Source organism: Pelophylax lessonae (assembly GCF_965119305.1).
Source record: "Pelophylax lessonae genome assembly, chromosome: 3".
NCBI classification, from domain to species: Eukaryota; Metazoa; Chordata; class Amphibia; order Anura; family Ranidae; genus Pelophylax; species Pelophylax lessonae.
The window spans coordinates 383,767,368-383,794,462 of record NC_138770.1 but is presented as its reverse complement, the minus strand read 5'-3'; the positions used below and the strand labels follow the sequence as shown (position 1 = coordinate 383,794,462).

The 27,095-nt window shown below is 44.6% G+C and overlaps 1 protein-coding gene across 1 annotated transcript in view; it reads left to right on the top strand.

Moving 5' to 3' along the window:
• ASCC3 (activating signal cointegrator 1 complex subunit 3) overlaps positions 1-27,095 on the top strand; it is a 1,118,804-nt gene that overhangs the window by 831,783 nt on the left and 259,926 nt on the right. The window contains exon 18 of the mRNA XM_082251201.1: positions 1,099-1,185. Within this exon, the coding sequence (XP_082107327.1) occupies positions 1,099-1,185 (87 nt within the window). The remainder of the gene's footprint in view (positions 1-1,098; positions 1,186-27,095) is intronic.

The following is a 27,095-nucleotide window of genomic DNA, read 5'->3' as shown; positions in this document are numbered from 1 at the left end:
CACTGACTTCCCAGCCTCCGGCAGCTCGCAATCGCCCCCTAGCTCCTCCCAGGCTAGCGCCGTACATATACAGCACTTTGCCTGGGAGCGCCAGACTGCCGATGTACAACTGCGGCGGGTGGTCGGCAAGTGGCTAATAGACCCTCCACCAGCCAACATCAATAGACCCTCCATCAGCCAGCATCAGTAGACCCTCCATCAGCCAGCATCAGTAGACCCTCCATCAGCCAGCATCAATAGACCCTCCAGAAGCCAGCATCAATAGACACTCCAGCAGCCAGCATCAACAGACCCCCCAACAGCCAGCATCAATAGACCCTCCAGCAGTCAGCATCAGTAGACCTCTCCCTCAACAGTAGATTCCTCCCTGCAACATAGGACCCCCCCCCCTTTTAGCAGCAATAGACCCCCATGCAAAATAGATCCCTTTCAGTGACAATAGATCCCCCAGAAGAAAGCATCAATAGACCATCCAGAACACCCCTTACCATTACATACATTCAGTGCTGGAGGTGCCGGGACTGCCTTCCCACGTGTTCCCGCTGAAGAAATTCAGTCACAAGGACGTAAGGTCATACAATGCGATTAGAGGAGAAGCGATTTAACCTTAGGCTACGTAAGGGGTATTTTACAGTAAGGGCTATAAGAGTGTGGAACTCTCTTCCACAATTGGTGGTAAGTGCGGGGAGTATTGCCACTTTTAAAAGGCTTGCGTCTCCAAGAACAAAACATTCAGGGGTATGGGAAATGAATACATCGACACACACCACACAGGTTGAACTGGATGGACTGTCTTTATTCAACCTCACCTACTATGTAACTATGTAAAAAGCCCTAGTTATTGCTATATTATGTTCTAAATTAGTTATCCAACCTTCCTGCTGATCAGAATTACATCGTTCATCCACATTTTCCAACCCGTCCAAGAGCTTTCCCTTGATTGGAATTTTCTTTGTACCTATGGACTCTTTGTTTTAATAAACTGCATTATTATACAAATAAGGGATAATGCAGGATGCATCAATAGATTGTTCTTGTGGTATGAGTAGATCCTACAAGTTTGCATTGCACTGAGAAATATTTTTGTTTAATTTACAGACATTCAATGAATTATTTGATGCCCACAAAACTGAAGCGGATATTTTTGCAGTTGTCTCCAAAGCTGAAGAATTTGAACAGATCAAGGTAAGATAACTTCTACTAAATGTGCACTTAACATAATGGTTGATGATTTCCCAGTCTGTTATCTGGCCACTCAACTCAACCACCATATTCATGATGGTCTTAAGTCATATCTAGATAATGTATGCGCCACCACAGAAGCAGCTATAGTGTACTCCTTTGAATCATTGAATATATTCTCTAAAGGTAACAGGTTCCCCCTTCAGGGAACTAATATTTTATGTATCACTCTTTCCATATTTGTTATATACATTCAAACACCAAAGCGTTTTTTTTTTCTTTTTTTGTTTTTTTTTGCTTAGCAGTGGTTCCACTCACTATACAATCCATTGCAGTCTAAACCTTCCCATTACAAACTTATCACCATTCCTGACATACATAGGTGGTCTTTACTGCACAAGAATTTAAGGCATTTAAACTGCTACAAGAGGAATTTGAGCCTCCCACTAATATTTTCCTTTTTTTTTACTTTTACCAACTTTGTCATGCTGTCTGTATGCAATTTGGAATTCTTAATAATCTATTACAACCTTTATAAAGTTCTTAAAGTTGAACTTTTGACTAGGTTTTAAGAATTGGTGAACAGGCATGATGTTTAATGCAGAAGAGACCTGCTTTGTCTCTTCTGCATTAAAGCGTCTTTCCTGCCTGTCCAGCCCTGTACAGTAAGCTGCTCAAGTTCAGCTCCATGCACAAATTTAGCAATGTGGAATCTGACAGATCTCCCGCGCATGCGTAGGAGTGACATCATTTCCACTTGAGCAATGACAGCGGCAAGTGATCCAGGCCCAGAAGCCAGCCACCCAAATATGTCAGCAGCTGATTGGGAGCTAGGGGGATTGCACATTGCTGGATTCTAGGTGAATATAGTTCCACTTTAAGGAGACCAAATACCACTAAATTAATTTCCATAAACTACCCCACACTTATTGCTGGCTTTAAATCAAAATCCTTAATGTTTAACACCAATTATCCTGGCCAAACCTTCAACTTACTGATCAGGAGCAGCTGAAATCTGACTAAACCTGTAAAAACTTGGCAATTTCCTCTATGGACAGGGGGATACAAAGGGAGCTGTCTTTACAACTGCCAGATTACATAAAATGGCCTGTGTCCAACAGCTGTTTGCTTTTGGGGCGAAACAGTTGCTTTTTTTTTTTACATTGTTTTTATACCTGTCATCATGTCTATAGCTTCTTCTTGAGGCCAGTGCTATTACTTCCTCAGCTTTGGCTCTTCCCAGTGTGTTACACTACAAAAGTTGTCTACAGGGTGTCTTTGGTGTCTGGTTCCCAAATATGTCAAACAATTATGTATCTTTTTTTTTGGGGGGGGGGGGGGGAAATTATGTTTATTTTAAATATTTTTGATTAGACAAAGAACATAACAATAAAGCAACATCAACGGTACAGTATGTATACTATGGGTTTGATTTACTAAAACTGGAGAGTTGAAAATCTGGTGCAGCTCTGCATGGAAGCCAATTAGCTTCTAACTTCATCTTGTTTAAATAAGCTGGGACAAAAAAGAAATATGGGAGCTGACTGGTTTCTGTGCAGAGCTGCACCAGATTTTGCATTTTAGTAAATCAACCAAGAGCTTTATAGAAAACTCAATTAACATATATATTTTTTTTTTTTAAAAAGGTCAATGCATTTTGTTGACTGAAGGCTGTGATAAAGTTTCACAGCAGCTAATTTTGAAATTTAGCACATACAATGTATTTATAAAGTAGGTGTCACTTATATATAACCGTACCTTTTCTATTCACTTCAAGACCAGACACTTTCACCCCTTCTAGTCTAGGCCATTTTTTTTTGCTTTGAATAACAATTACTCATGCAACACTGTTGAACTTAAATTATTTTTTTTTTTTTTTATATATACAGTTGGTAAAATAAGTATTGAACATGTCACCATTTTTCTACTTAAATATATTTCTAAAGGTGCTATTGACATTAAATTTTTACCACATGTTGATAACAACTCATCCAACCATACATACAAAGAAACCAAAACAAGTTCAGAAATTAAGTTATGTGTAATAAAATTGAATGGCACAGGGAAAAAGTATTGAACACGCTAACAGAAATGTATTTAAAGCGGAGTTCCGGCCACGAAAATGTATTTCTCTATCGCTCATTGACAGACGTAGTCTTCTTGATTCTCAAGAGCTGGGTTATGTTGTCTCCGCAGGAGTAGGACTAGGCAGAAAGACAAAACGTTCTGGCTCCACCTTAGGGGCAGTCCCTGAGGGTATATCCTCCCTCTCTCTGCTACAGGGAATCAGTTCTGTTCTAAAGCAGTAACAGAGAATTTAACCCAACCCAACTCAATGATAGAGGGGCGGGTACGTCGTCTGTCAATGAGCTTAAGAGAAAAGGATTTTACGGTAAGATCTTACAAAAATCCATTTTTCTCTATCGCTCATTGACAGACGTAGTCTTCTTGATTCTCAAGAGCTGGGACATCCAGAAGCAGTGCCACAAATGAGGGGTGGGATTGACAGAAATCAAAATCCAATCTAGAAGGCCCAACCGGAGCCAACCAGAAGTATCAAAGGACTCTCTCTGCTACAGGGAATCAGTTTTTTCTGTCTAGTCAGGAGTAAGGACCTAAGTTCCTTGCTGGGATCTTTTTGGTCCTGGCAAGATTTTTTCTTTAGAAAAAATATTTTTTAGGTAGTTTTTTCTCCAGTGTTGTTTTCCTGTGAGATCTTCAAGCAAAAACGCCGGACTGGGCGACACTAGTGGTCACCCCAGCCGGCCTACGAGCGCGCGCAGACCATTGCATTGCGCTTGGTCGGCCGCGACACATTCAAGTAAGTATGCGGGGCCGGGCGACGGGCTGGATGTTGAGATCCAGTGGTCACCCCGGTTTCTGCCTACGAGCGCGTGCAGACCAGAGCTCCGCGCTGGGTCGGCCGCGACGGAGTCCCAGTGGAGGGACTGACCTTGCAAGTTAAAAGTCTCGCTTGGACGCCAGGAACCAGAGAGTCGAGGCGTCCGGAGTGGTCCACAACCCCCCACCCCGGTGGAGAGGGTATTGTGAAGAGAGGGTGCCTGTCGGTTCGGTATGGTGAGTAAACGTTCCCTTTTTTCTTTCCTCGTTATGAGGCAGTATGAATTATGGGCCCCTCCATACATGGTCAGTATATATCTGACACTTAAAGTCCCCCTTGTAAATACAGTGTGTGTTTGTGGGAAGTGGACTTGGTTTGAGAGCTAACACTCTACCCAGCAGACTGTAGCATTACAGCAGACATAGGAGGTATAATCCTACCTTATTTGTAGTGTATCTCCTGTAGATCAATAAATCGCCACTCAGCAGAGATGCAGGTGGATGTGCTGGGAAAAACGATTTCAGCGGTCCGCCGCCATTTTGCCGTAGACCAGGTGCATGTATGTCCTCAGGTCACGCCGGCCGCCATGTTTTTGGAGTCTAATGTCTCCTGTATGGGGGCGGCCATGTTTCATGAGCCCAGCTACCTCGTGGAGAGCTGGGAACGCCGGAAGGCGTACACAGGGGGCGGAGCCACGTCCTTCTACCCGGGAAAAAGCAACAGCTCCTTCCAGTCTGTAAAAGACAGACGCTGACTGCAGTTGGTGGGAAACTTCACTGCATCGGTTGGTGAGCCTTGGGGGTCCCTCTCTCTCTCTGTGGGGATCGAGAAGCAGGTACTCTGAGGGGCGCTATTGCGCTAGGGGGAGACACATAAAAAAAAAAAAAAGAGTTTTTTTTGTGTTTTCTGGCAAAGGTGTCCTGAATTAACATGGACCCTGCCACTCATGTATCTCCTCCGGATCCCCTCGAGGGGTCTGCAGGATCCTCCAGCACCCCACTGACGATTGAATCATTGTCAGCTATTATGGAAACTTTTGTGTCCCGGGTGGAAGTGGCTTGTCAGGGACAGGGCGCAAGTAAGCGACCCCCGCCTAACCCCTTATTATCTGAAACCTCGGATTCAGACTCTGAGCCTATTTCTGCAGTTGCAGGTACTTCATCTGGTATTGGTGTCTCGTGTACTGTCTCTTCAGACAGTGAGGAGGATGTTTCGGCATCAGCCATAGCCAAAGAGGAAGCGTTGGTAAACGCACTCATTGTATCTGTTCAAGAAACCTTAAGATTACAGGGTATTCCGTCAGAAATAGCTGAAACTGAAATCCCTTTTAGGACTAAAAAACGCATCAAAGTGGCGAAGGTTTTTCCATTGCCCAAATGTTTTGGCAATCCAATCAAAGAAGAATGGAGTCTGCCAAAACGCACTTCTACTATTTCTAAACGCATTAACAGGCGTTATCCGTTTGAGGAAACCTTCATTAAGAAATGGACAGAACCACCTGTGGTGGATTCACCAATTGCTAGATTGAATAAAGCCACGGTTATTCCTCTAGAAGACGCTCCGTCTTTTAAAGATCCAGTGGATCGCAAGATAGAAGCTATGTCTCGCACCATGTTTACCTTGATTGGATCAGCTTTCAGACCAATAATTGCTATTGGTCTGGTTTCGCAGGCTGTAACTGAATGGACCAAGTGGTTACGCCGGGACTTAGAAGAGGTCCCTCAGGCGGTATCAGATTTGTTGGAACAAATGATACAGGGGTTACATTTTGTGTGTGATGCGGCGTTAGACGCCACTCCATTATTGGCGCAAGCATCTGTCTCAGCGGTGGTTCTCAGGCGTACACTGTGGCTAAAAGGTTGGTTAGCCGACCAAGGTTCCAAAAAAGCATTGGCTAATATCCCCTTTTTAGGAGAGCGTCTATTTGGAGCCAACTTAGATGAGATCATTAAGGATCTCACGGGTGGAAAGAGCACCTTTTTACCGCAAAATTTTAAAGGTAAAGGAACTCGTCAAAGACGAGGGCCTTCTTTTTCTGCTCACAAGAGGTTTTTTCGTCCCGCGGGTGAAAAAATTAAGTCCTCCAAAGCTCCTTCAGGAGGCTTCAGGGGACGTTGGTCGGGCAAGCAAAAGCCCGCCCCCTCCAGACCTGAAGATAAATCGTCCAAAGCCTGAAGGTGCGCCCCCACCCATAACTGGGGTGGGGGGACGTCTTCGCCGGTTCCCGGATCCATGGCTTTCCAGAATCCCGGACAAGTGGGTTTGCGAAGTCATAAGGTCAGGGTACAAGATCGAGTTTCGATCTCTCCCACCGGCGCGATTCTTCCCTTCCAATATTCGACTATCCCCGGATCGTTTAGAAGATCTGCGGAGAGCAGTCACGGATTTACTACAACAAGGAGTGGTAGTCCACGTTCCTTGGACAGAACGTTTTCAGGGGTTTTATTCAAACCTATTTACAATACCCAGGAAAGAGGGCAAAGTGCATCCAATTCTGGACTTAAGGGCACTCAATTCTTTTTGTCAACATAAGAAGATTCAGAATGGAGTCCATTCGCACAGTAGCAGCCTTCCTGCATCCAGGGGATGTCCTAGCGTCCATAGACATCTAGGACGCATATCTTCACATTCCCATTTTCGCAGGACATCAGCGGTTTCTACGCTTTTCCGTAGAAGAGAACCACTATCAGTTTGTGGCGTTACCTTTCGGTCTCGCCACGGCTCCTCGGGTCTTCATGAAGGTGTTGGCCCCAATGTTGGCACTACTGCGCCAAAGAGGCATATCGATTCTTGGTTACCTAGACGATCTTCTGCTTCATGCAGAGTCTCCTCAGACCTTGCTACAAAACATAGAAATTACTATGATTTCTTTACAGGAATTCGGGTGGCTGGTGAACCAGCAAAAGTCATTTCTGGTTCCCACCCAGAGGTTCGAATATCTGGGTCTAATTCTAGACACAGTCAGGACAAGAGTTTTTCTTCCGGTAGGGAAACTCCGAAAGATTCAATCAGCAGTCCAGTTGTTACTATCCAACAGCTGGTCTTCCCTTCGGACTTGCATGAGGGTTCTGGGGTTGATGGTGGCTTCGTCCGAAGCAGTCCCATTTGCCCAGTCCCATACCCGAATTCTTCAGCAAGAGATTCTTCTCAGATGGAATCGGAATCCGGAATCCCTGGACAATCAGATCCGATTGAGCAAACAGACCAGAGAGTCTCTGGTCTGGTGGCTTCGGTCTCCGATGCTCAGCCAGGGAAAGTCATTTCTGCCAATATATTGGACGATAGTGACCACGGATGCCAGTCTATCCGGATGGGGAGAAATTCTCGGTCAGTTATCTGTCCAGGGACTTTGGTCCCCGGAAGAATCCAGGTTGCTGATAAATGTATTGGAACTGAGAGCGATCAGACTTTGTCTGATTCACTGGACCGAGCAGCTCCAGGGCAGCCCGGTTCGGATCCAGTTGGACAACGCCACGGTCGTGGCTTATGTCAATCACCAGGGGGGCACCAAGAGTGTCCGAGCGGCCAAAGAAGTGGCTTGCATTCTTCGCTGGGCGGAACGATTTGTTCCAGCTATCTCTGCGGTGTTCATTCCGGGGGTGGAAAATTGGCAGGCAGATTATCTCAGCCGTCAGACTCCGGATCAGGGGGAATGGTCCCTCCATCCTGAAGTTTTCCACCAGTTGTGCCTACGTTGGGGCACCCCGGATGTGGATCTGTTGGCATCACGATTCAACAGAAAAGTACAGAGATTCGTGGCCTCGCTCCCGCGATCCTCTAGCAGAGACCGCAGACGCACTGGTCACCCCGTGGGGGCAATACCAGCTAATGTATGCCTTCCCTCCTCTTGGGTTACTGCCAAGACTTCTTCGCAGGATAGAGGAGGAAGGAATTCCAGTAATCCTGGCAGCTCCGGACTGGCCTCGTCGAGCTTGATACGCCGACTTGGTCAGACTGGTGGTGGACGTCCCGTGGAGACTTCCTCTCAGGGAGGATCTACTGTCTCAGGGACCGATCTTCCATCCTGCTTTACGATCACTGGTTTTAAACGGCCTGGTTATTGAGACCCAGGTGCTGAAGGACAAGGGATTGTCAGCTTCAGTTATTCCTACTCTAGTTAAAACAAGGAAAGCGACTTCCAGAAAGATTATCATCGTACATGGAAGTCTTATATTGTGTGGTGTGAATCCCTTGGGTTCCATCTACATCTTTATTCGGTAGTCCGAATATTGGCTTTTCTGCAACAGGGAGTTGAGCAGAAGCTGGCCTTGAGTGTTATCAAGGGTCTGGTTTCAGCATTTGCTATCTTCTTTCAGAAGCCTTTGTCTACTCATTCCTTGGTGCGGAATTTCATCCAGGGGGTGCGACACCTGGCTCTGCCAGTGCACGCGCCGTTACCATCCTGGGATCTTAATTTGGTGCTGTCGGTTCTTCAGACACCTCCCTTTGAAAATATCAGGGAGATTCCCTTGCTTACTTTATCCCAGAAGGTGGTCTTCTTGGTGGCTATCACTTCTGCACGCAGGGTGTCAGAACTGGCTGCATTATCCTGTTGTTCCCCAGATCTGGTGGTTCATAGGGATAAGGTTGTTCTTCATCCGAATCCATCCTTCCTTCCTAAGGTGGTTTCAAAGTTTCATTGAATGAGGACAGTGTATTGTCCTTCCTATGTCCTTAGCCCAATCATCCTCGAGAATTGCGTTGCATTCCTTGGATGTAGTTCGGGCGATTAGGATATATTTGAATACTACGGATTCAATTTGTAAGACGGATTCACTGTTTGTGATCACGGATGGCCCTAAGAAGGGGTTGCCTGTTCTGCTGCGACCATCTTTAGATGGATCAGACAGACGGTGGTATAGGCTTATTTTATCTAAGGGTCGGGATCCCCCGTTCCCTTTTAAGGCGCATTCTACTCGGGCGCTTAGAGTTTCCTGGACCTTCCGCCATCAGGCGTCAGTGGTTCAGGTTTTCAAGGCGACTGTTTAGTCGTCGGTTCATACCTTTACAATATTGTATAAGGTTCATGTAATGGCATCGTCAGATGCCTCTTCTGGCCGCAAGGTTCCTGCAGGCCACTGTTTGAGGAGACTGTTGGTCTACCTCGAGGATTTGTGGGGTAGGTCTCATCTGTTTACTCGATGAGTCCTTTGATACTTCTGGTTGGCTCCGGTTGGGCCTTCTAGATTGGATTTTGATTTCTGTCAATCCCACCCCTCATTTGTGGCACTGCTTCTGGATGTCCCAGCTCTTGAGAATCAAGAAGACTACGTCTGTCAATGAGCGATAGAGAAAAATGGATTTTTGTAAGATCTTACCGTAAAATCCTTTTCTCTTAAGCTCATTGACAGACGTAGTACCCGCCCCTCTATCATTGAGTTGGGTTGGGTTAAATTCTCTGTTACTGCTTTAGAACAGAACTGATTCCCTGTAGCAGAGAGAGGGAGGATATACCCTCAGGGACTGCCTCTAAGGTGGAGCCAGAACGTTTTGTCTTTCTGCCTAGTCCTACTCCTGCGGAGACAACATAACCCAGCTCTTGAGAATCAAGAAGACTACGTCTGTCAATGAGCTTAAGAGAAAAGGATTTTACGGTAAGATCTTACAAAAATCCATTTTTTCAATAAAAATACCCCCGGGACAGTCAGGGCTAGTGCATTCCACAATGGATAGCCTCTGTACTGTCCCAGGTCGCACTTACCTTTTAGAAGAAATACTTACCTTGAAGATTTCTTCTCCAGCGCTGCTATCTCGGATGTGAGCAGCTGAAGCCAGCGCGTCCTCTTCTGCGTCCTCTTCCGTGTCCTCTTCTTGCAGAATGCGCCTGCACCATGCCCAGAAGCTGTTTGAGGCGCCGCACCGGAAGGGACGAGTGTAGGCGCATTGATTCCCTTGAGTTGATTGAGTGTAGCTCCCAGGAATCAATGCAAAGTGATGGCGCGGGCCGCGGCCGCAGAGGGAGAAAGTGGAAGAAAGGTGAGTATATTTTTCTTCAATAACAAGGTAACTAAACAAAAAAAAATTGTAACTATCCATTTGTTTTTCAGGTGACCAAAAGCAAGCGGATTGCCCAAAATCGATTATGTCGATTTTGTGGCCGGAATTCCGCTTTAATACTTTGTACAAAATCCTTTGTTGGTAATGACAGTTTTAGGAAGCCTTCTGTATGTAGAAACTAGTCACATGCATTGCTCAGGTGTGATTTTGGCCCATTCTTCCACACAAACAGTCTTCAAAATGTGAAGGTTCCATTGGCCCTTTTTTGTGAACTCTGATCTTTAGTTTTTTCCATAGATTTTCTATTGGATTCAAGTCAGGTGATTGGCTGAGCCATTCTAGCAGCTTTATTTTCTTTCCTTGAAACCAATTGAGAGTTTCCTTGGCTTTGTGTTTGGGATCATTGTCTTGCTGAAATGTCCACCCTCCTTTCATCTTCAGCATCCTGGTAGATGGCAGCATATTTTTAACAAAAATGTCTTGGTACATTTTCCATTCATCCTTCCTTTAATGACATGAAGTTTGCTAGTACCATATGGTGAAAAACAGCCCCACACTATGATGCTCCCACCTCCAAACCACACTGTTGGAAGGGTGTTTTTGGGGTGATGTGCAGTGCCATTTGACCTCTAAACATGATGTGTATTATGACATCCAAAGAGTTCAATTTTGGTCTCATCCGACCAGACTATATTCTCCCATTATTTCACAGGTATGTCTAAATGTTGTGCAGTAAACTTTAAATGAGCTTCAACATGCTTTTTCTTCAGCAATGGAGTCTTGCGTGGTGAGCGTGCGTACAGGCCATGGCGGTTGGGTGCCTTATTGTTTTTTTTTTTTTTAAACCATTGTACCTGCTAATTTCAGGTCTTTCTAAAGCTCTCCACAAGTGGCCCTTGGCTCTTGGATAACTCTTTATTAATAATTATTTTTAGTCCTCAGAAATCTTGCGAGGAGCACCTGGTCGTGGCGGTTTGTGGTGAAATTTATGTTTATGTTATGGCTCTAACAGTGCTCACTGTAACATTCAGAAGTTTAGAAATCCATTTGTAACCAATGCTATTAGTATGCTTTGCAATAATAAGGTTGTGAAGGCCTTGAGAAAGCTCCTTGCTTTTACCCATCATGAGATATTTCTTGTGTGACACCTTGGTAATGACAAACCTTTTAATAGGCCATCAGTTGAGACTGAACCAGCTAATAATAATTTGCACTGACAAGCACTGACAAGTGACATGATTGCTTTCCTAATTACTGATAGATTTCAGCTGGTGTCTTTTGGCTTTCGCATGCCTCTTTGCACCTCCCTTTCTTTATGTATTTAATACTTTTTCCCTGTGTAATTCCATTTTGTTACACATAACTTCATTTCTGAACCTATTTGTTTTGGTTTCTTTATGTGTATGGATTGCATGGGTTGTAACCGATATGTGGTGGAATGTTTTTTTTTTTTTTGCTATACAAACAAAGTAGTACCGAAAAATTTTGAAAATTCTTAGTTTCTGTTGTAAAATTTTACAAATAAGTATTTTTTTTTTCATAAATTTAGGCACAAAATGTATCCTGCTGAATTTCTTTGGTAAAAAAAAAAAAGCCACATCAGTGTTTATTATTTAGCCTTAGTGAAAATTAGAGAGCCTACAAACTATAGTATAAACATTTAAAAATAGATTAATCCTGTTGTAATGACTGCCTATCTCCATCCTCGAGGCCCTAAAATGACAAGACAACACAGATACAGAGCCAATCTGAGCTGACCAATCCCAGTAAACACAAATGTAGACAGTGGAGTGTTTACATTGTAGAACGCACCCTTTTCTCTTGTAACAGAGCAAGAAGGAACTAATGATTGAATCAGTTCGCGATCAGCGTATCAGCAGATCCTAAGGTTGGGGTTTAATTTTCATCCCTCTTCTGCAGTGACCTTTATTTTATTTTTTTCCCTTCATCCCTCTTATCCTGCACATCTCTACATAAATCCACCCTCGTTTCCTTCTTCCCACTGTTTGTAACCTGTACTTTAACCTCTTCACCTCATCCTCGTCCTATGCATGACCCTGTATGTTTAATATATCCAGTGCACCATCTCCAAGCCCTATGCTTTAATCCCCTCAGTGCCAGAATGTTTCTTAATTTCCAAAAAAACAATGGCAGAAAATATTAACCTAAGGTGTCTACTTTTCAAAAAGGATTAGTCTTGGGGGTTTTCATACTAACCTAGCATTTTATTTGCAATTTTTTCTTAATCTAAGAAAAACTGATTTTTTTGTTTGTTTTTTTTCTGTCTAGTCAGTAACAAAGCAGTGATTATTAAATACCACCAGGAGAAAAGCTCTATCTTTATCATTAAAATTCTACTCTATAAAACTGGGTACAATGTTGCATGATGGAGTAACTCACAGCACAGAAAAATGGAAGCAGTAAAGAAAAAAAAAAAATTGTCTCAAAAAACAGTTGCTCCTTATAAAAAAAAAAAACACATTAAAGTTGCATTAACAGGCTGCTAATCCTTGACGAGACCCAGAATCCATGGTAAATCTATAACCACATATACTGAACTGTCCCCTAGAATAAAGTGTCTTTTTTCTTCTTTTTTTAAGCATATTGAGGGTCAAATGCACCCCAAAGTCATAAAGGATTTAAAAAATGTGATTTACTTACTTCTCTTACTACTCTTAATTGTTGTGGGATTCCCTAGCAGTTGGCTATATGATGGAGTGCCACTGTTGCTTGATCTCTGGTGAGGAGAGTAAACAGCCAAGTAAGACAACTGTCAGAAATACAGTGTTTTCTGTCTCATGTCCAGAACTTGTATAAGAAATGTTTAGGCTTCTGTTCATGTGACAGGCTGCCATGAAAACATAGGATAGCAGCTTATCCATCCAAAGGAATCCAATGATTTCTACCTTATGCCAAGGGAATCTACAGAACTGCGCCATAGATAGAATAATAAGTAAAAAGTGTAAAAACGATACTCTGAAAAGGACAGCTGTTATCCTATTTTGATGTAAACCTCTAACCACTACTATTATCAGAAAATGGACAGCGCTGTCACTGCAGTATTATAGTAGTGTGCTCACAACCTTTGAACTTATATACAAATCCTTTAAATCAGAATTTATAAAAGTGCAAAGTTCAACATGTACAAAAAACACCAATTGATGCAATCCAGAAAAAATCAATACACTCAAAAAAATTATATAAGTGTATACAATAAAGTGCTATGTGCAAAAAATGTTTTGTGCAAAAAAAAAAAAAAAAAAATATGTAAAAATACAATGTGTAACATTTATGCATAAAAATATATGTCCATAATATAAAGAAGAATTCATGGAAAAAGCTCATATAACCAAAGTCCTTAAGAGTCCGAAGTGGCATTAACTGTGAAAATGCAAAAAAAAATTTTGAATTCTTCACACTTCCTTCTGGTATATACCAAGCACCCAGTGCTCTCCACCACCATAAGTACCAAATGAACTCACCAGAGCTCGATGCTAGTAAAGTTATGAACCAGACAATGCGCATAACACTCTTGGAGAAGCAATCTTTAGCTTGATAACATTCCACTCAAAAGATGCCTCCCAATGATAATTTTTTATATCTCACAGCTCACATAAAGGAGGAAGAAAGAAGAAAGGAAGCTCCCGTAGCGTAAAAACATCTAAAACATCTTTATTCATTAAAATCAAATAATACACTTACATTCATGTATGTCTACACTGACCCAAGAGTATAGTCAAAATCATAGAGCCGAGTCACCTCCGGCCAGAACTCAAACTTCAAACTGAGCATGCGTAGCGACGTCACTTCCTAGACCTGCCCTGGGCATTTTGACACCTGACGTACTCCACGTGCGCCACCAACCATGCTGTATTTTTGGATGACATACAGAAAATAATCCTTAAAACAATATAAACGTATTTACATAAAAACAGTGCGGTAACAAAACAAAAAAAGCAGGCTGGGGAGTCTCAATATGTAACTCAACATTCTATTAACCACTTCTGGACAGGAAGGTTTTACCCCTTATTGACCAGGTATTTTTTTTGCGATACGGCACTGCATTACTTTAACGGACAATTGCGCGATCGTGCGACACTGTACCCAAATAAAATTGATGCATTTTTTCCCACAAATTAGAGCTTTCTTTTGGTGGTATTTGATCACCGCTGCGATTTTTAAAAATTTTTTTTTTACATTCTGCTTTTAAACATTATCAAATGCTTTTAAACATTCCCAATAAAAAAAAAAAAAAATTAAAAATCGAATTTCTCTTTCGTTCATTGATGGACACAACTCCTGTCATTCTTGACCATTGGGTTATACTGCCCCCTACAGGAGTAGTACACAAGGCAGAAAAAACTTCTGGCTACTCCCTCTCCCTGCTATAGTCACTGAGTTTTTTTCTGCCTAGTCAGGACTTAGTTCCTTGCTGGGATCTTTGGTCCTGGCAAAACTTTTTAGATAGCAAATTTTTTCCTCCTTAGTTTTTCCTGTGAGATCTACTATCAACTGCCAGACTGGGCGACAGGCTGGCTAATCTAGATCCAGTGGTCACCCCAGTCTGGTCAGCTCCGCGCTAGGTCGGCCGCGACATATCCCCACTGGACGGGGTTGGCCCTGCAAGTTAAACGTTTTGCGAGGCCGCATACGTCCTGGCCTCGGCCTGAGTCTGGTCTGCGAACCAGACTTCTAAAAAGGCCTTGAATGATCTTCCCTTTCAAGGAGATGGCCTGTTTGGAGCTACCCTGGATGACATCATTAAAGGTCTCACAGGGGGGGAAGAGTACCTATCTTTCGCAGGCTACTAAGGGCAAGGAACCTCGTAGACATGGTCCTTCCTTCTCGATTCATATGTTTTTTTTGTCCCTCCGGGTTGACTGACAAGGGCTCGAAGCCTTTCAGGGCCTCCTCTGGTGGATCCAAATGAACCTGGTCTGGCTTCTCCAGACCTGCGGAGGCTTGGCTCCTTCTTCATGAATTTGTGCCCTCATCGGTATCGGGGGTGGGGGGACGTCTTCCCTGGTTTCCAGACCCGAGAACTTTCCTGGTGCAAGAAAACTGGGTCCACATAGTCATTCGGTCTGGCTACAAGATTGAGTTTCCCTCTTGTCCCCTGGCAAGGTTTTTTTCCGTACAACCTGCGCCTGTCCCCAGACCAGTACAGGGTCTGTTTGGGGCGGTACAAGACCTGTTCCTTCAAGGGGTGATTGTCCCGGTTCCGGCTTTGGAACGTTTTCAGGGTTTTTACTCAAACCTGTTTACAGTCCCCAGGAAGGAAGGCAAAGCACGTCCAGTCCTGGAACTATAGGCACTAAACTGCTTTGTGTGAGTACAGAAGTTCAGAATGGAGTCCATTCGAACGGTGGTGTCATCCCTACATCCGGGGGATTTCCTCGCCCCTATAGATACCAAGGATGCCTATCTTCACATTTTAATATGTGCCATTCAACAACGTTTTCTCCACTTTGCTGTGGGAGAGGAGCATTATCAGTTTGTGGCGTTACCCTTTTGTCTCGCCTCTGCTCCTCAGGTCTTCGCAGAAGTGTTGGCTCTGGTGCTAGCCTTGCTACGCCAATGGGGGATCGCAGTACTGGGTTACTTGGATGATCTCCTTCTGCGAGCGGAATCTCCCTCTTCTCTGGTGGCGAACCTGGAGATCACATTACAAACTCTGCCAGAGTTCGGCTGGATTCTGAATTTTCAGAAGTCTGCCCTGGTTTCCTCCACAAAGCTGGACTATTTGGGCCTTACTCTGGACTCGGCCATAGCCAGAGTGCTCCTTCCTTTGGACAAACTCCAGAAATTGCAGCCTGCAATTCACCTCCTGCTGTCCAACAAATGGTCATCCTTCGGACTTGCATTCAAGTGCTGGGCCTGATGGTATCTACTTTTGACGCAGTTCCGTTTGCACAGTTCCATACGAGGTCCCTGCAAAGGGAGATTCTGATCAAATGGGAAAGACTCCGTTGTCTCTGGACAATCAGATCCTGCTGAGTTGGGCAACAAAGGAGTCCCTGATACGGTGGCTTCAGCTGGGAAAATCCTTCCTTTCCTTGTATTGGACAGTGGTCACCATGGATGCCAGCCTGTCCGGCTGGGTAGACATCCTCGGCAAGCATTCTGCTCAGGGGATCTGGACGCTGGAAGAGTCCAGACTGCGATCAATGTCCTGGAACTCCAAGCGATCAGACTGTGTTTGGATCATTGGACGAATTGTCTTCAGGGATGCCCAGTGCGCATTCAATCGGACAATGCCACGGCCGTTGCTTATGTCAATCACCAAGGGGGCACAAGAAGTGCCCTGGCGGCTCTGGAGGTAGCCGGCATTCTAAGGTGGGCAGAGCAGTTCGTGCCAGCCCTCTCCGCTGTACACATTCCTAGGGTGGAAAATTGTCAGGCTGATTACCTCAGTCGGCAGGCGTTGGACCACGGGGAGTTGTCTCTTCATCCGGAGGTGTTTCATCAGCTGTGTCTCCGGTGAGGCACCTCCAAGGTGGATCTGTTGGCGTCCTGGCTCAACAGAAAGGTGCAGAGGTTTATGGCTCGATCATGGAATCCTCTGACGGACGCCACAGACGCTGGTGGCCCTGTGGGGTCAGTATCATCTGATTTATGCCTTCCTTCCTCTGAATCTTCTGCCCAGACAACTACGCATTATCGAGGCAGAAGGGATTCCAGTCATCTTAGTGGCTCCAGACTGGCCTCACCAGGCTTGGTATGCGAATCTAGTGCGGCTGATCGCGGAAGTTCCCTGGAGGCTTCCTCCTCTCAGGGAGAAGCTGCTGCCTCAAGGACCAATCTGCCATCCGGCTTTACAGTTGCTGTCTTTGACAGCTTGGCTGTTGAACGGCAGGTGCTAAAGGATAGAGGATTGTCTGAGTCGGTGATTCCTACTATGTTAAAGATATGTTAAAGGAAATCTACTTCTAGTAAGATCTACCGTCGTACGTGGAAGATGTACATTGCATTGCGTGAGTCTCTTGGTGTTCATCCTCGCCCCTTCTCGTGGCTCGGATCTTAACCTTTCTTCAACGGGGGGTTGAACAGAAATCGGCCTTGAGTACCATCAAGGGCCAGGTATCGGTCTTGGCACTCTTTCTCCAACGACCTTTGGCCACACACTACCTGGTGCAAACTTTTCCTCAAGGTGTCCGATGTTTGGTTCCTGCAGTGCGGGCTCCGTTGCCACCTTGGGATCTTAATTTGGTGCTTTCAGCTCCACAGAAGCTTCCCTTTGATAATATTTGTGAGATCCCCTTGCTTACGCTGTCCCAGAAGGTGGCATTTTTAGTGACTATCACCTCCTGGCGCAAGGTGTCAAAACTAGCAACGTTATCCTGTTGTTCACCTTATCTGGGGATTCACAGGGATAAGGTGGTGCTTCACCCCTGTCTGTAATTCCTACATAAGGTGGTCGCTGACTTTCATTTGAATGAAGACGTGTTGCCTTCCCTGTGACCCAGGCCTAAACATCCAAAGGAAATTGTCTTGCATGCCTTGGATGTGGTCCAGGCAATTAGGGTGTACTTGGCAGCTACAGAGTCTTTTAGGAAGTCAGACTCTCTATTGTGCTCACAGACGGACCTCACAAAGGGTTGTCTGCTTCCTCTGTGACCATTTCCAGATGGATCAGACAGACGGCGGTTCAGGCCTATTCCATCAAGGGTCAGGTTCCTCCTTTCCCTGTCAAGGCGCACTCTCTTAAGGCTCCTAGGGCCTCCTGGGCTTTCTGTCATCATGCATCAGTGATGCAGGTTTGCAAGGCAGCCACCTGGTTGTCGGTGCACACTCTTTATAAGTTTTTATAAAGTGGATGTGTTGGCATCTGCGGATCCTTCTTTTGGCAGCAAGGTTTTGCAGGCTGCTGTTTAGAGGACCTGGTCCTCTTTGAGGGTGTATTATTTTTCAGGTGAGCTCCAGTTGTTTATGGTAGAGCTCTTTGTTACCTGATTGGCTATGGTTAGCCTTGGAAATTTTTTTCTGATGTTTTTCCCACCCCTCATGTTTAACACTGCTTTGGGACATCCCAAAGGTTAAGAAGAATCAGGAGCTGTGTCTGTCAATGAACGAAAGAGAAAATGGGATTTTTCACTTACCGTAAAATACATTTCTCTGATGTTCATTGATGGACACAGCACCCACCCCTCTGTGGAGTTATAATTCTCCTGACACTGCTTGTAACAAAACTGAGTGACTATAGCAGGGAGAGGGAGTATACCCCCTGGGACTGCCCATGAGTGTAGCCAGAAGTTTTTTCTGCCTAGTGTCCTACTCCTGTAATTTGCAGCATAACCCAATGGCCTTATTGGCTCCCTTTGTAGCCTCCGGTGGCACGGGACAGACCTGACCTGCTGCAGTATAAGTACGGTGGCTGGTCGGCAAGTGGTTAAAAAAAAAAAAAAGAATGGTGTATGGATCTGTGAAGGGTCCTTACTCTTGTGCTTTTGTGTTTTTATATAAATAAGAGATTGAATGCGTGCTTTGTTAGTCAACAGTAGTATGAAAAAAATGTGTAAATAATACAAATCGGTACATTGTTTTAGTGAAAATAATGCTCAGCAAATACCATAATGTTGTTTTTCATCACAATTATATCGTAATGTATGTACCATGTTCCATGTCAGGGTCACAGTAAAAAAATGTATTTCACCAAAACTCTCTTCTAAAAATACTTGTAGTATTTTAAGTTAGTGAATGCAAGATACTTATCATTTGCCAGTCTTAATTTCCAAAATAATAGATGGCTTGCTATTTAGTTATGTTCTACAATTTAAGTAGTACAGCATTTTAGTTCATTCAGTAACAGATTGGAATCCTGCTGTAAATTTACTTAAAACACTTCTGAAATTTAAAATGGCTAAATACATTTCAGGTGCATCAAAACAAAAGACGTGCAAAAGTCTTACAGTTAGTGTTATTTAAAAAACAGCCACAGTTTGAGAAAGAGCATAGTGGAATAGAAAAGCCTGTCCCCTGGCAGCACACAGAATAGAAAGATCTTTGCGTAAAAGTATTGGCTTCTCTCAGGAGATCTGGCACATCCCCTGCAATCAGCAAAGTGTATGCTCCCTGGTGATTGGAAAGCTCTTATTTTGACTGCAGGGAGACCACTGCTTCAACACAAATGTGCAAGAGTCCTGCTTTACAGGATTCTGGCTAGGGACAGTCTTTTACTTCACTACACACTAGGGGAAAAAAACATATTGTTCTCAAGAATAAATGCTTTAGCCTGTCTTCACTAAACCATGATCTGTTCTGCTATAAGCAGATGAAAATACACATAAAGTTTCTGCATTTGAAAACTACATTAAAGTCCATCTAAAGGATCCTGTGTTGCAGTTTTAACAGGTCCACAATCCAGTTCATCTGTGATGTGCAAGCCTCATCAAAAAAAAAAAAAATCCTTTACTGTCCCGTCTGAGTCAAATTTTTCTTCATTTGTGCTTCACACGGTCTTCCTCAAAAGACACTTCAGCTCCTAATGGAAAGGTTTAAGCAGCAGAGGCAGTGCTGTCAGTTAAGAAAATAGTTGGGAGGCCCATCTGTGGTGGCCAGCTGCAGATGGATAAACTACAGACTTGTGAATCATCAATGACCATGATGATAGCCATGCCACTGTTAACATCCTTTCCCCCTGTAGTCCAAAAAAGAACAGCCTACATAAGAGAGGCAGTGCGTCTACGAATTTGGGAGCAGTGTAGCAGCATTGTTACCCCATCACAGGAGGCTGTAGGAGACTAGACTTTAGTAGCAGGATCAACAGATTTTTGTAAGACTGCAGGGATTAAAGGAAAGGTATAAGTAAAGTTACTACGCCATATATAGTATTTTTTCTTTCGAGATTTCTCACAGATGGGAGGGAAACATCACAAAGAAGCTTCATTAGAGGGGACATTACTAGAATTGCTTGACCCATTTTGGACTTGGGAGTTTCATAAATCCTTTGGAAGGACACTTTTTGGACTGGGACTTTAGGAGTACATATTGTTTATTTTTAGTGAGTGCTGTTTTTACTTATATGTTGTTTCCCCATTGGGATTGTGAGTTTTCTCAGCTGCACCTATATCCTTGAGGTGGATAATACAAAAACCCCTGGTGCGCTCCATTTTAGGTGAAGGTGAAGATGCAGTTACAATGAAGTGCTGCAGCATCCATTTTTGAACGCGAGGCCATAGTTCTACTTTACCTGTAAGAGTCAGTTTAGATTATAATTGGAACTCATAGGCAACTGTATTAATTATATCCTTACAAAATGCACATATATGCAGGTGTCAGAAGGTGGCCATTTATTAAATGTCTCTTAACAACCACCGAATGCTACCCATAGCATTCTTCAGTAAAAATCACACAAAAACGTCTTCATCAAAAAAAATGAAAAAAAGTGACTTGTGCCTGAATACTCAGTGAGGGATAGAGAATATTCACTCGTGCTCCACTCCTTCTGGTCCACACTCACCACAGAATCGCATCCCTGCAGGGGTAAAGAGCATATAGATATATGCCAGATTTAGATCCTCTCTCCTCTTACTCCTTGTCTGTCTGGCTGCTGGATTTTTGAATATACTCACACACGGATTGGTAGACAAAAGAAACCATCCATAGCGTAAAACTATAAAAACTTGAGTTTTATTAACTTAAAAGCAACTAAATGCGCACTTACAATCATGCTGTGCAACCAGAGCATGTACAGGTAAAATCTCTAAGGCGCTGTGCCTTCCAGGGACTGGGCTATCCAAAACCGGAGGTGATGTAATGACATTCGAAGCACCTCCCAACGTGGTGAGATTTAAACTTGTACAATGTTTTCAAATAATACAGACGGCCGAAACTACCACTTTGACTTTGTCAGGCAAAAATGATGCAAGTTACACGGAAGAAACACATTTTATTGTCTTCAAGCGATCCACTCTATCATCTGCATTAGCTTTCCCAAAAGTTTAAGTCCCTTGCTGGATCAACTGTTCTTATTTACCGCTTTGCTGTGAGGGACAACATCAGGCTCATATATGTTCTGAGAGAGATAATATCAGGATCAGAAAATTTAGAGTGTTTGTAAATATTTCTTGATTTATTATTTAATTTTCAATCGTTTTTAATGAAGAGCATCAAGGAATAAAAATTACAAACAGCCCAAGTAGTCATCAAAAAAAAGTGACAAGATAATAATAAAATTACAAGAGCATGGTATAAACAATTGGTGAAACAGAACAAAGACCAACCTTGAGAGGAAGCAAGGTGTGGTATAAGGGCCTGAGGAGCAGGCCGCAAGCATGACAAAACTTAATAGAATGCTAACATCAATCAAGTGGGAGGCTCATGTTTCAGCTGAGTAAAATATATCCTGAACATAACTCGGAATATCCCTACCTCTTCCCAGGAGCCTCGAGATTTAAAACCAAAAAAGTAGCAATCTGTACCGGTGGGTAGGATCCCGACCCCAAGCACCCATAGGGTTGCGACATATTTGGGGATCAGAGGGAACACCGGTGATGGGCCACACCCCACAATGCAAAGGGGCGCCGTCCAGCGTGTTGAATATGTAGAAAATTGTCAGAGGCCCTGGGAGGAGAAGCAGGGAAGACCAAAGCTAGCGGTGAAGGACCATAAGGGATAGTAAGGGGAACGGGGGAAAGAGGGTAGAGACCAGCTGGATAGGGAAAGGAAGAGGCAGCAAGGGGGAAAAGAGAAGGAGAAGAAAGAAAAAAAAAAGGGGGGGGCGGGAAAGGAAGGTCACGGGGGGATCCATCTGATACAAAAAGGGAAGGGGAGGTCAGAATACAACATGGGTATATTGAGCCCAGGGTTCCCAAATGCTCTCAAACTTTGAAACCCGATTTTGGAATATGGCCACCATCTTTTCTTGGGCCATAATCCAAGATATTTTCCTTTTAGCCTCATTTATCGAAATTGATGGCCTTTTCCAGGCTTTGGCCAGAGTTAGCTTCGCTCCTAACAACATAAAGAGCATTAGGGTAGACAGGTTTTTAGGGTATATCTGGCCAAATTCGGGGAGGAATGCCGCCTGCGGTGATTGGGGAATCCGGAGACCCGTGACTAGCCATAGCAAGTGGAAGAATTTATTCCAGAATGATCTGATTTTGGGGCAATACCACCATGTGTGTAAGAAGGAGCCCTGGAGAGCGCACCCCCGAAAACACAGGGGAGAGGAGTTAGGAAACATAATCGCCAGGCGGGTCGGGACCAAATACCAACGTGTAAGTATCTTGACATTAGTTTCAATGCTGTTAATTATGCCTTTAAAAGATCTACGAAAAATCTGATGCCAAGCCGCAGGGGAGTATTCTAGTTGGAGGTCTTATTCCCATTTCCGGTGCGCAGTCAGGTTTCTCTGGCGAGGACATAAGTGCAGAGTATATGATCGAAATACCTCCTCTCATCTCCGAGACCTCGGAGCACCACTGTTCATATTGGGTTACGAAGGGGGGTTCACGTTTGTTCACCCACATGGAATTAAAAAAATGAGAAATCTGCAGGAAGCGGAAATGTTCCGTGGCCGGCATCTTTAGTATTTTAGTACAGTGGGAGAGGGGCATTGGGCCTAAAGGTGTAAGAAAGTGCCCAATTTGGTATAGACCCTTGTTCGTCCACCACTGGAAAGCCCTAATGTCATGACCGGGTAAGAACTGAGGATGGTGATACAGATGAGTAAGCGGTTTCATAGGTGAGACTAAAGAGGGAAGTTGGTAGAGTCGTCTAGAGAGGTGCATCGAGTGAGATAGGGTGGGTGCCAAAATTGCTGGTTACAATTTCGGGGGGCACCAAACAATATAATCAAGAGTGTGATGGGGTATTGCTTGCCTTTCTATCTGGATCCAATCAGGTTTTGGACCACGGGCATAGATCGCAGAGAACTGGGCTAATTGAGCAGCTTGGTAATATTTCCATAAGTTTGGCAAAGCCAAACCGCCCTGCATCTTTTGTCTGTAGAGGATTGACCTCGCACAGCGATAGCCTTTCTTGCCCCACACAAATTTGATTATACTGGATTGTAAGTGAAGCAAATGGGGTTTGTGAATGGGTATGGGAAGAGACCAAAATAAATACAGGATTCTCGGGAGCAGGGTCATCTTGACCGAATGAATCTGTCCTATCCAGGACAGTTTATGAAGATCCCATGAAGCCAAGTCAGCCTTCAGCTTTCTATACATGGGGGGATAGTTAGCCTGGTATAGTGTGTCTATTGATGAAGTGATAGAGACCCCTAAGTAAGGAAGCGAGGCAGTACACCATTGGAAGGGTAAAGAGGGTTTGAGTGCTTCGAGAGTGGAAGTTGGAATAGAAATGTTAAGAGCCATAGATTTTGAAAGGTTTACCGTGAGGCCTGAGGCCAGGGCGAATCTGCAGAGAAGTTGTAAGACGTTAGGAATTGATGTGACCGGAGACGTAAGGAAGAGTAAAACGTCATCTGCAAATAACGCACATTTGTGCTCCGTGGGTCCGCAGTGCACCCCCCGGATGTCTGGGTGACCTTGAATCGCTATAGCCAGGGATTCTATTGCTATCGCAAATATAAGGGGGGAGAGGGGACAACCTTGCTGGGTCCCCCCTTAATATGTACAGGATCAGAGTAGTGACCGTTCAGGCGAATTTGGGCCACAGGGGAGGAGTAGAGAGCGTTCAAAATATTTAGAAACTTGGGACCGAAACCCCATCGTTGCAGGGTTTCGAAGAGGTAGGGCCATGAGAGAGAATCGAAAGCCTTGTGCAAGTCAAGGGACAGAAGTAATGTCTCCTGAGGGGGGCCCCCGTCCCATCTGGAATTCGTCAGCAAAATGAGGTCAATAGCTCTCCTAATCTGGTCTGGGCCTTGTCTCCCTGGGATGAAACCCGATTGGTCCTTATGCACATACCCGCTAATAAATTGTGAAAGCCTATTGGAGAGGACCTTTGTGAGTACTTTAAGGTCTACATTAATGAGAGAAATAGGCCTGAAATTACTCACTTCGCTATGGTCCTTGCCCGGTTTGGGGATGACCGAAATAAACGCAAGATTCAGAGTCATCTCAATAGTCCCCCCTTTTCGCAGGGCATTGTAGAACTTGCATAAATGCGGAGCTAAGATATTTGCAAATGTCTTGTAATATGCAGTGGAAAACCCATCTGGGCCTGGAGCTGAACCCTTCTTTAGTCCCTTGATCACACTCAATATTTCAAATTCCGAAATTGGGTCTTCAAGTATATCCCTATGTTCCCGGCTGAGGCGTGGGAGGGGCAAGCCATCCAGAAAGTCCCGAACTGTCTGTGAAGGCGATGCGGGGTCAAAGTCATACAGTTGCGAATAAAAGTTGTGGAAAGAATTCAGGGCCTGTTGCGGATTTTGCGATAGGGTGCCTTGTGCCGTTCTGATTTTGGGGATTTGGAAGGTACGCTGTGTGGGGGAAAGTTTATAGGCCAGTCTGGGCCCAATTTTGTCAGAGGCAGCATAAAATTTGGCACCAGACCAGCGAAGCTGTTTTTCAGTCTCGGTCGTTAGGGCCAGGTTCAAACGGAGCCTGGCCTCCTCCAAGCGAGCCTTGGACATTGAGGTCGGTCCACTTTTGTGGGTTCTGCTAAGCTCAAGGAAATCCGACTCCAATTTCAAGAGATCAGCCTTATGTTGACGCTTAAGGTTTGAGGAGATTTGAATTATCTTCCCCCTTATTACTGCTTTGTGGGCCGCCCAAATAGTTTCTGGAGAGACCTCTGGGGTGTCATTGGAGGAGAAGTACGCGTCCAATTCCTTACTCAAGACGATACATTGGGTGGGGTCACTTAATAGAGCTTCGTTAAGGCGCCATCGAAATTTCTTATCTTGGGTCTGAGTGCGGTGTATTAGAATGATAACCATGGCATTATCAGAGATTGGGGAATCACTAATGTACGCCTTCAATACCCGGGAAACGGTCCTAGACGCTACAAATATATGATCTATCCGTGATAGAATATTGTGTGGCGCAGAGAAGTGCATGTAGTCTTTCGCGAAAGGGTTCAGTTCTCTCCAGACATCAATCAATCCCTCCGAAAAGAGCAACTTAGCTATACGGGTGCTCTGTTTGGAGGGATGGCAAGAAGAGGGACTACCCAGTTTTGATTTGTCTAGTCCACGATCGAGGGCTATGTTTGAATCCCCTCCCATTATCAAAGTGCCCATTGCGTGTGGTAAGACATGTGTTGCTAGGTGTTGAAAGAACTTCTCCTGACGTCTATTGGGGGCATAGTAAGAGAGCAAGGAGAAGGTGTGACCCTCTATTTCACCAATCAGTAAGAGATATCTACCCTCCTGATCCTCCAACTTCCTATGTAGATCAAATTGAACATGGCGAGCAAAGAAAATCCCAACCCCCCTGGTTTTGTCTGGTGCATTAGCTAGATAAAATTGAGGGTACCTGTGGTGGACGAACAATGGTCTGTATGATGCCGGGAAATGTGTTTCCTGCGTAAATACAATGTCAATGTGGTGCGAATGATATAGGTTAAAGAGCTTACGTCTCTTCGACGGGGAGTTAAGCCCTTGAACGTTGTGAGAGGAGATCTTCCAGGGATGGGAAGAGACAGCCGACGTAGTCATTTGATTATCGATGAGTGGAGCTCTGTCGTGGAGGTGATTCGAAGAATGTAGCCCAAACTATAGTAGGAGGCGATGCCTAGACGGGAACCTCTGTGTTCAAGCGGTAGACCCTGATGAGGAAGGAGAAGGAGACCCCCCGCGACCTGAGAGAAGAGGGGGAAGAAGATGGGGGAGAGAAGGAACAAAGAGGGTAGAAGGAGGAGCCACAATGAAACAAAAGTAAACAGTAACAGTACCAAAAAATCCCAACCCAAGTCGGGGAGGATAGGCCACATCCTATCCCCCCCTTAATCCCATGTATGCCTTTAATAAATAAAGGCATCCGCCCAGGTCTGCATAGTGGTAAAAAACCCATGCAGAGAGGAGGTGAGGGGCAGCGGTAATCCCGCTCCGGCTACGCGCCCCAAAGAGCACAGGGTGTCGCCAAGATAGATAAAAAAAAAAGGGGGGGAGAGATCTTATCATGAGGAGTGATTGTGAGAAACCCGCAAACAGAATCAAAATTGCAAAACATGGAAACGATGTGAACAAAGGTAAATGTTCTACAGAGGAGTGCCGAGCACTCCACAGTGGACCCTGTCTCAGGCCAGCAGGAAAGGGAGAATGTACCCCAGAAACACCAGTCCAATTCGCGACTGATGAAAAGTGAAGGGCCATCAGTTGGTAAGAGCACGCTATCAAGGGGGTCTTGCGTCTTTAGCACGCTTGGTCTGTGGTTTCTGCCAAGTAGGAACCAGAGGGCTTTGAGGTGGAGGGCGCTTGAAGGAGCCAGAGCTTCTGCCTTGTGCTGAGGTGGCTGGATCCTGCGAGATGAGACCAAGCTTCAGAAATAGTTGCTCCCCCTCAGGGAGAGTCGAAAAATTGTGTGTTCCTTGTTGATGGACGAAGGTGAGACGGAAAGGAAAGGACCACCAGTATTTAATGGTTCTTTGCTGTAGGGCTTGAAGGAGTGGTTTTAATGCACGCCGCTTCTGGATGGTAGTGGGCGACAGGTCCGCAAAAATTTGTACGGGGTGGCCTTGAATTGTAAGTTGCTCCGCATTTCTGGAAATTTTCATGACCTCTTCCTTGACCTTATAGAAGTGTGGTTTCACAATAATATCTCTCGGCGAGCCGTCAGGGAGGGGAGGCCTGAGGGCCCTATGAGCCCTATCAAGCTCCAGGCGGTGTTGCGGTATAGCGGGGATCAAGTCTTTTATGAAAGTGGTAACAGCCATTTCCACATCTTTAATACTCTCAGGCAGGCCTCTTATTCTAAAGTTGTATCTTCTAGACCTGTTCTCAAGTTCGTCTATCTTGGACAATGCGGTGTCCAGCTGATCCTGCATATCCTGCATCCGGGCAGAGTTCTGGTTAAACCTGAGTACTGTCTGGTCAGTTTTAAGCTCCATAGCTTCAAGTCTGGACCCCAGGCTCTGTAGATCCGTATGAATCGCAGAGGTGATCTGGGAAGCTGTCTGGGATAAGCCTGTTGCTAGCATTTTGGAGAATGTGCTCATTAAA